This window comes from Furipterus horrens, unplaced genomic scaffold, assembly GCF_987537825.1.
Source record: "Furipterus horrens unplaced genomic scaffold, mFurHor1.1.pri manual_scaffold_3, whole genome shotgun sequence".
Classification (NCBI taxonomy): Eukaryota; Metazoa; Chordata; class Mammalia; order Chiroptera; family Furipteridae; genus Furipterus; species Furipterus horrens.
In genome coordinates, this window is record NW_028327173.1 from 179927991 (window position 1) to 179937698 (window position 9708).

General features: G+C 46.0%; 1 protein-coding gene across 1 annotated transcript; it reads right to left on the bottom strand.

The window, feature by feature from the left end:
• Nucleotides 1-237: 237 nt before the first annotated feature.
• Nucleotides 238-9099, bottom strand: SIX4 (SIX homeobox 4). The gene is made up of 3 exons (XM_090270954.1): nucleotides 8188-9099; nucleotides 4918-5603; nucleotides 238-1599 (listed from the first exon to the last, which is right to left on the bottom strand). The coding sequence occupies exons 1-3, from the start codon at nucleotides 9039-9041 to the stop codon at nucleotides 803-805; spliced, it is 2337 nt and encodes a 778-aa protein (XP_090127080.1). The 5' UTR covers nucleotides 9042-9099; the 3' UTR covers nucleotides 238-802.
• Between the last annotated feature and the right edge of the window lie 609 nt (nucleotides 9100-9708).

Below are 9708 nucleotides of genomic sequence, written 5' to 3' on the forward strand. Positions count from 1 at the left end.
AAAAGTAAAACTTCGTTGGAAATAACTATGTTCACTTCCTGTTCAAACAATAAAAATAAATTAAACGGTAAGAAAACACTTTTCTTTTCAGTTCGTAGTGTCTGAAGTATAAGAGAGACATATACAGCATAAATAAAATTCACTGTAATTACTCAAATCCTTGCTTATAGGACTAATATATTTACACTCATACTGAAATTTGTTTAATAGTTTTTAGTAGAGTTGCAAACCTTCTCAGCCACGCAGAACTATTAGTAATCACATTTGGGAATTTGTAGAGGAAAACAAAGACTTTCACAAAAATGTTGAAAAACAGAAATGCATGTATTTAAAAATATAGCTTTAGAATAGTGTCGAGTACCATTTATGCTACTTAACCTTATCAATGCCCATGGAGTAAAAGTAAACAAAAAGAATTGTATTGTTTCTAATGCTCTGTAGTGATATTTAATTTTGTTAGGTGCATACATTTGTAATTAAAAAAAAAAACTATCAAGTTCCATTTGACCTCAGAATTATATTAAGTCAACCAAATGATACACTTTGACTTGATATATTCCATCTTGTTCCTTTTGTCTCCATCTGTTTAAAAGAGAACATATGTGAAGAAAAAGGCTGCAGTAACGCAATTCTACTCCTGTATGTTTGTGATCTTCATGCAGATCAATACAAAGTCTCTTGAATGCATTTATTTGCAAAACTAGTGTTTCCCTTTAAATGGGAAAATGCTTCGTCCTCAGGGCTTTGTGAAAAGATTTGCTCACTGATGTTGGAAAAAAAAAAAGGGAACAGGGGATAAGGTTTATAAGTCTTGCATATCTTCATCCAATTGGACAGTTTGGAGCTTGGCAAGCTCTTTTTTGTCTGTTTCCAGGTCTTCACAGACTGACTCAACCATGCCCTCTAGGACATACTTGGATTTGGAGTCCAGCATCATTAAGTTGCTTGTAGCTTTGCTCTCTGAATTTGTTAAGAAATTCTCTTTTATGTTGGCTACTGATTGCAGAACCAACCGATGTTCTCTAACAAAATCCTGGTGTACTGCTGGGGAGGGGTGACCCACCGGGTCTTCAGCTGTAGGAACTATTTCCCCAAGGGCAGCCTGGGTAATTGGGACAGACAATAGATCTTGACCAGTAATAAGGGAGCAGTTCTGAAGAGTTGCATAGTTAGTGTTGCTGACAGATGTCACAGTAGATTTGCTTGCCACAGGTGCAGACATTGGCTGGCTATCAGCAATGTCAGCATTTAGTTCAGTGGGATGTAGTAGGGTAGGGGGATTCAGGGGAAAACTGTGAGTTGGGGATACATTAACTAATGAGGAGGCTAGTGGATGAAGACCGCTCCCCGAGATATTTTCAGAAGACAGGTTTGCATTTACTTGTGCATTCTGATTGACAGGCATTAGCTGAGAAAATACCAGGCTCCTCTCCAAACCCTCCTGTTTAACAGACCCTATAGTCTGGCCTGAATTAGGAACAGTGTATACCACTGCACTGGGAGCAAGAGAGCTCAAGAAAACCTTTCCTTGCTGGACTGTGGTAGACTCACTTGTAAATGTGCTTCCATCTGAAGTGCTTGAATTTACTGAAATATTACCTAAAAAAAGAAAAGATACAGATTACCATCGACTAAACTGATAATGAAAGAAAAAAAATTACTTTTTTACACACATGATTTTTCTCAGGTCAGTAGAATCAATTACCTGAGCACTGAAAACTAGATTCCCAGGCTCCATTCCTAAGAATCTGGCTTGGTAAGCCTTAGAACAGGTATATTTTTAACTCCCTGAGGAATTCTGATGACCAAGTGGGAGTGAGAACTTGTTTCTATACCGAAACAAGTGTGAAAAAAGTCTTTTCTAAGTTCTAATTTTAGTCAAGTTTCTGGTTCATAGAAAAAATATTTATTCTTTTCCATATAGACCCCAACTTGTTATCTTTCAATTAGTTGATAATTATTGCTAGCTCTGCCAGTTAGAACTAGAAAACACAAACCAAAATAAAATGCCTTTGTTCAGGACAAGTTCAGTAACTCACATAAAATATAAATGGAAATGTAGAAAATAACCCCATAAAATGACTTACCCTGGGGCTTAAAGTTAACCATATAAACCTGTACAGACAAGTTGAAAACTATTGCCAAACTAACCATAAAGTAATGTCAAGTCAACAAAACATTCAGTAGGTTTTGTTTTTCTTTTCTTGTGTCAGTTCTGAATTTTCAGTGTTATAGTGATAGGAAGAACTAATGAGAGTAGAAAAAGAAGTATAGGTAGAAAGCTGAAAAGATGTTCAAATCAGGTAACTCAGACAATGTAGATGAATCAGATCCTTACCACACTCCCACCATCAAATAAAACCTTTTTGTTTCTGAGCCTTCACATAATAGGCATACTGAAATGATAGCAATTATCTTGCCAATGAAGAAAGGTGGACTTGGGGGGAGTTTTGAAGGGCTCTTTGCCCTGACCCTGAATTAGATGTTCAGTAAACTCTGTATTTTGAGAAAAGAGTCCAATAGTAAAGGTAATTCACCTAAAACATTTGTCTTCTTGAATTACTACAATAATTGTGATTATATTACCACCTCAATTAATAAATCAATGTCACAGGGCTGTTTATGTCTTCCAAATATTTTTAAGCATCCTAATGCAAAGGAATGTCCTTAAAATGAAAACACACACACACACACACACACAACTATATTTTAACTTAAAAAAAAAAAAATTAACCACCTGAAGGTATCCATTATGGAAATACTAGTGTTAAGAAAAACAGTTCTATGTATGTTTGGGCTCTTCCCTAACATGTTTGTTCTAGGCCAAATGGATAAAAAAGGTTTTTATTTGAAAACATTTAACTTCAACTTAAGTTATGTTTTAAAATTCCTGTTGGCTGCTAAACTGTAGCAAAAAACATCTGAAATAGATGTTTATTTTCTTGTTAGTGGTTGTAAAATTGTCTGTTAGTGCATACATGAATTAAGTACTTATTTTCTGATAGAGCCATAAAGAACATAATAGACGTGACATTTTCCCCAACTGCTATTGAATATAAATAAACTAATATTTCTGAAATGTGTAGAAAGTTACGACATAGATAAGTGCAGGGGGGCTGTGGTGGTGCAGGAGAAGCAGATGTGTTCTAAAACTTGACATTTAAATGTAACTGCAATTAAATTATAAATTGAATAGATTTTAAAATCTGTTAAAAATCCAATTGAAAAGTGATACAGGTGCAAAGTGTAACTTTGTAATGATGTTAAAATGAGAAAAAGATGTAGATACTCTGCTTCTCCATATAAATGCCAACTACAGAAAGAGTACTTATCTTGTCTAGGTATTTTTAAGAAACACTAAATTCCCAAATGCTTTATTAAGAACTGCAAAACAAAACCACTATAAAGAAATGTCGCTTCCCAGACCCATATGGTAAAACTTGAGCCTTCGAGTCACTCAGTGTAAGAATTGACATATCTGCCATTCGAGCTTAGCTTTTTAAACTGAAAATGCTATTCATATTCATATGAAATGCCCCATTAAAAAAATTAGCCATTAGTTTGCAATAATATTCTATGGTAGCACTTTTTTAGATTACATGTGAAAAGTATTTCTGCTTTTCTCTTCCCTCAATCTATATACCAGGCTTTTTGGTTAAATATATTCTCTAAAATGTTACAAACTGATCAGAAATTTCCTAAACAGAGAAAAGGGATTAGATCTACATTAAATTATTATAAAACTAAGCACTTAGGCTTTCCCTGTGGTTTTCATATTTTTGCCCTATGTTGGATAGTGACTTGGCTTAATCCTTTACATAACCTAGAACAATGAAAAAATAAATAGTATGCTGCAGGACTGTTGTGATTTTACTACCATTTTACCTAAAGAGAAACAAACGTGCAAATGAAATTTACTCCATAACAACTTTTTTCCATTAATGCCTCAAATAAGCTGAAGTAGATCATAGTTGTTTAAAAAAGTTGTGCATAAATTGATTTTTTTTTTTTTGATAAAACCTCTTTTTAGGAAGCTGGCCTTTAAGGCAAACAATTACTTATTTTGCATTGGTAAAGAAAGCTGAACTTAAAGATTTGTTTGCAGGAGGCTAAGATGCATTAGTATCTCGCACTCCTGAATTTAAGGGGATATACAACCTCCACTGCTATTTGTAACCATTCCTATTTCTATATATAAAAAAATGACACAAGGCCATCCAGACTTGCTTCAAGTCAGTGAAGGACTGGCATATCAGCCTCTGGTTTCCTGAATTTCAGGTAAGTGCTTTCTTTAGCAGACTGTCTTTAGTAACAACACAAACATATACCATAAGGCTTTTCAGTTGCTTTCACTAATAAACCTGCATATTTAGGAGGTCAATATACATGCAGAGCAATAGATAGATACCCAATCACATATTCTTCTGGTTTTCCTTTAGGTCTGTTAGTCAAAGGAGGAACATAAATCAAATACAATTGATCTAGTCTTCCTCTTCTAAAACTCTTTTTGGTCAAATAAATAATGCTTAGGTAAAGTGTACATATTCTTACCAATTGCTCCACTAATTTTGTGTTCTTAGCAATGTTGTTAATTTTTAATCTTAAAATGTCAAGCAATGGATTATTTTTTCAGCACCGATTATCGTATTTCTATAATTGTAGACCTGGCAAGACTTGCTATGAACTGTATTTTTCCATTCAGTTGTTAGGAAAATAAAGGCCCATCCCCATGATACCAGGGAACCAAGCAGACTGGATATTACATGGGTGTTGTGAAGGAGAAATAAATCAAGGCAATTCTACAGCTGTGGCAGCCAATAGGATACCTGAACATCAATCAATAGCTCTCACCAAATGTGTCATTTAGAGCAGCTGGCTAAACATTACTGGTGCATTATAGTACCAAATGAGACTTACCTTGTGAAGCTGCCACTGAAACAGGAGGCAACTGTAATGGAGAGAATCCAATGCTCCCGTTAAGAAACTGGCTGTTTGCTCCGGAATTGGGGATCTGGACAATGCCATACTGATTAATTTGCACTGGTGTAGTAAAAGTCACGACAGAGCCTCCATCCTGGGAAGCCACTGTTTGAATACCTTCTCTTTTCACCTCAGTGCTGGGGATCAGCCCAGGAAAAGACACAGGGGCACTGGGGCTGTAGGAGGTGGTGGCTGCTGAGTTAGCTGAAGAACTCTGGAGAACTTTGAATTCCTTCACATCCTGGGAGGCAGAGCCCAGTATGTCAGTCATGGATATACCATTGCTCACTATGTTTGACGCCATTTTCGGTGGGTTCAATGACACTGTCTGTGTATTTCCCACATTTAATCCATTAAGGATAACTCCATTGGGTCCCTGAATGAAAGAATTACCATTAAGGAAGACAGGTGAAGTACTTGCAGGTACCAAGCTTCCATTCAACAAAACTCCAGAAGAGCTTAGTATCTTAGCATTTCCAATTTGTTGCATATATACTGGCTCCATGTGACTGGAAAGGCTGAGGTTGGTGACACCATCGGAGGAACTGGAGAGTGGATGAGGGGACAAATCCTCATGACCCTTGCTGGATTCATCTTCAGTGCTGGGATTGCCATCTGACTCGCTGTATTAAAGGGGAAATGAAGACATTAAAGTTAGGGGGGCTGACATTCTACATAGTGCCATTTGTTTGTAAAACCAGCTTCTAACCCCATTATAGGCAGCATTTAAAGAAAGCACAGCAGGAAATCTTTTAGTCCTGTTTAAACTATAAGGCCTTTCAGCAGATTCTGACCAGACAGGGAATCTGGGAAGATGTAAATTTAAATAATAAGATTTACAGAATTGTTTTTATAGCACTTAAGTTATTTCTTCCTGTTAAATGTGCCACTACCTATACCATAGAAAAAAACTTATTAAATGATAAGGTCAGTCTTTTCTATTTAGGAACTCCTTCCCCTCCCTTCCCACCAATTCAGAGTAGTGTAATTTTGAAGGTAAATGAAACTGCCAAAGGAGCAGGAGGTGGAAAGCATTCTGTTTTGTTTGCCATTAGTTAACAAGTGATCATTTCCTCACCTGCTCCCAAACTTCTACTCCACCAGACTGACAACTCGTTCATTCAACCAAGTGGCTGGCCTTTAGGAAAAGCACTTTCAACCCCAGAACTGTTAGGTGCAGTTAGTTGTCCTTGAGTCCAAAGGAAGCTATAGGGGCCTATTTAACATACACCATCCAGTGCCCTGGTAAGGTGGAAGGGAAGGGGTAGGTCACTCAGCTGCCCAGTAACTATCCGACCCCTCCCCTGCACCCTCAGTCCTTCTGTTCCAGGCAGGACTGTGTGTGTTCCTCAAATCCGGGGAGCGGAAGTGGTGGGGTTTCCCATTTGGTCTGAGGGTGGGCGGGGGAGAAGTGGTGAGTAGGGCACTGGCAATTTGGAAACACGGCGGGACTTGGCCTAGCAGAAGATCCAACAACCCCGCAGTGCCCGGCGGTCGGTTCGCTTTCAAGCTGAGGGGAGGGGATTACCCGAGCTTTGGGCTGCGGGGCTAAGAGCGCAGAAAGCGCTTTGATTTACGACCTGAGGCTGAGCAGCCGCCGCCGTCTGCGAGGGTGACTCACCAGGGGTGCGGGTGGGAGGTAGATCCGGAGAGGGGCCTAAATCGGGCAACTGGGCCCGGGGCGGGAGAGCAGGGTGGGGGCGGGGGGCGAAGCAGGTAGAATGTGGTTGAGGAGAGCCGGGGAACGCGCCCAGCCGGGGAGCAAAGGCTGCAGGGTAGCCGGCCTGCGCCCCGGCCCCGCTCCCCACCTTCTGCCCCCAGTCCTCGGGGTGACAGGATCCGCCACCTCAAACGGGCGCGAGGGCAGGTGGAGTGGCGTTATCAACACGCCTCCTCTGGGTCTCCTGCAGGCCTGAGAAAGGGTGCACGCAGGTCGCAGTGCGCGTTTTGTTTTGGTTACCGCGAGGCCGGGCTCTGGCCAGCCTCCCGCCTGGGGTCAGGAACATCGGAGCCGTCGGGCCTCGCAGGAGCGCAGGGGCAGGGGCGGGCAGCTGCGGGTTTTGGAATGCACCGGGTGATCACCTTCGCCCGGCGGGGCAGCCTCCTGGGCTCCCAGATTCCTTCCCCTGAGCAGAAGCTTAGAGCTGTATTGGATTCTTTCTCTCCTAGCCCCGTGGGGCTGGAGACACCATCTCTTTAGGCGACCTTCTCCTTACTCGGGAGGACGTACAAAAGAGGTGCAAAACCCGATCATTTTCTACCAATTGAGGAAAAAATACCTCCCGGTCAAAAAGTTCAAACCCGCCAGGGTGGGCGCTCAGGAGGTGCGGAGTTTTATAGCACCCCCCACTCCCCCTTGTCCTCCTAAAGCTAGCCTGCGCTCGCCCCCAACCACCCTACGAGGGGGGAGGCACGCAGGGTTCCAGGGCCCAGGAAGCAGCCCTCCAGCCCCATAACCCCGGCGACACTGAAATCCGATCCGAAGGAGTTTAGAATCAGGTTTCAAAACACCGCAGAGCTGAGCCGCACCAACACCCCACGTTGCCCCGGCCACTAAGGGAGCCACGGCGGGCAGAGTGAATGATTAACTCTGTCATATAAAACTTCGACGCCCCAGACCCCCTTCTGTGCCGCCAGTCCCCACCAACACTCTTCTCCCTCCAGAGCCGCCAAGGCGACCTCCTGCGTACACTTGCGCAAGGTTAGGGGGCAGCGGCACCCTGGGGGTCGGGGGCGCTCGGAACTCGTCAGGCGGGTGCGACCCCGCCGAGGTGCGGACCCGGCGGGCGCTGGCAATCTCCACTGGCCTCCAGCGGCAGCAAGAGCCGCCTTTCCCGCGCCTACACACGCTCCTTCGCCGCCCCCCCTCTCGCCCCCGAACAGGGAAGAGTGGCAACTTCAAAGCCAGCGGGATGGGGGTGGGAAACAGGGCAGCAGTGACCAGCCGAGGTGGGGGCGGGGACTGAGACCTAGGCGGGCGACGAGAAACTTCTTGGGGGGGAGGGTAGAGAGAGGTTTCCCCCGCCCTTAGCTACCGCCGTCCCCCCTTCTCGGGTCTAGGAGAGAGGTGGGGGCGGGGAGAGGTGGGCAGCCGGACCAGGCTGGTGGGGAAGGTAAGCGCCATGTTTGCGAGCGCTAGGAGGAAAAGAAAGCTGGGAAGGGGGTGGGGGAGAGGAAGGGGGGAGGAGGAGGAAAGTTGGCGCTCACCTTTTGGACTGGGTCTCAGAGGGGTTCCGATCGCGCTGCCGCCGGTTCTTGAACCAGTTGCTGACCTGGGTGAGGGAGAGGCCGGTGATCTTGGCCAGGTGCCGCTTCTCGGCAGGCGAAGGGTAGCGATTCTGTTTGTAGAGCTCCTTGAGCGCGTTGCGCGACTTCTCCTTGAAACAATACACCGTCTCCTCGCCGTCCCAGATGGTGCGGGGCAGGGGGAATTTCCTGCGGAGCCGGTACTTGTCCACGGCGCCCAGCGGCCGGCCACGGGCTCGCTCGGCCTCGGTGTAGCGCGCCTTGTACCAGAGCTGCTGCAGCAGCGGGTGGTTGGCCGACTCGAAGCTGTGGCTCTCGAGGATGCTGTAGAGCTCGGGGTAGATGCCCTGGTGGAAGGCCACCAGCGCCCGCGCCTTCAGCAAGCTCTCGTTGCCACGTAGCAGGTCGCTCTGGGGCAGGGACCACAGGAACCGGGCCAGGCGGTCCAAGTTGCCCCCCTGCTGCAGCGCCTCGCACACGCAGGCGACATGGTCGGGCGAGAAGGCCAGTGTGGTCTGCGCGGCGGCGGACGCGGCCGCGGCCGCGGCGTGGTGGTGCCTGCCCAGAAGTTCCGAGTGGAGTTGTACCTGATCCGCCGCCGCTGCCGCCACTGCCCCTTCCTCTCCGCTCACCCTGGTGGCCGCGTCCCCCGGCTCCAGGGGAAAAGGGGCTGGAGCCGGGGGGCTCAGCCCCGCCGCCGCGCCCCCCGCCACTTCTCGAGGCGCCTCCTGCCCTTCCGAGGCGCTTTCCATCCCATTCTCCTGCTTGATGTCCGCCGCACTTGCAATCTGCCCGGTGGGGGAGGAAGAGGACATTTTTTTGTTGTTTATTTTCCTCCCTCCCTCACTCCCTCGCACTCTTTTCCTCTTTCTTTCCCCCTCTCTTACTCCTCCTTCTTCGTCTCCCTCCCCCCTCCCCCCCTCCGGAAAGCCCACTCCCTCCCTCCCGGTTTCGGCTGGATCTGGCCGATCAGGTTTCCCCCCGGCCACGCAGTCACCATTAAGATAGCTGCTAGAGCAAAGTAGTGTAAAAGGATAGCTGCTTTCTGCCGTTCCCCCAACGTGACTCCTCGGGCTGCTGCATACTATATGGCACTGGCGGCCGGGCCGGCCGGGCCGCGCCACCTCATTGGCTACTTCGCATTCAGAGGGAGGAGGAGACACCGTTTATATCCCTGTCGATCACCCGCCTCCCACTCCACCCCTTGCCTTTCCCTCTCCCCCTGACCCCCAGGCACCTATACCTGAAGGAGAACACCGACATTCTTTTCAGGCCATGTTCCTGGGCGGGAAATTACCTAATGTTGCCTGAAAAACTGGACAACAGACTCTTTCAAAGACAGTCCCTACGATTCCATAGGGAATATTAATTGTGTGACCTAAAGGTCCGAATGCGAAACTCTTAACAAAGAGACGATCCCCCTCCCCAGCAGTCCGATGACAGAATTTCAAAGAGGACAACTCGGAAGCTTCCCTGTCTCCC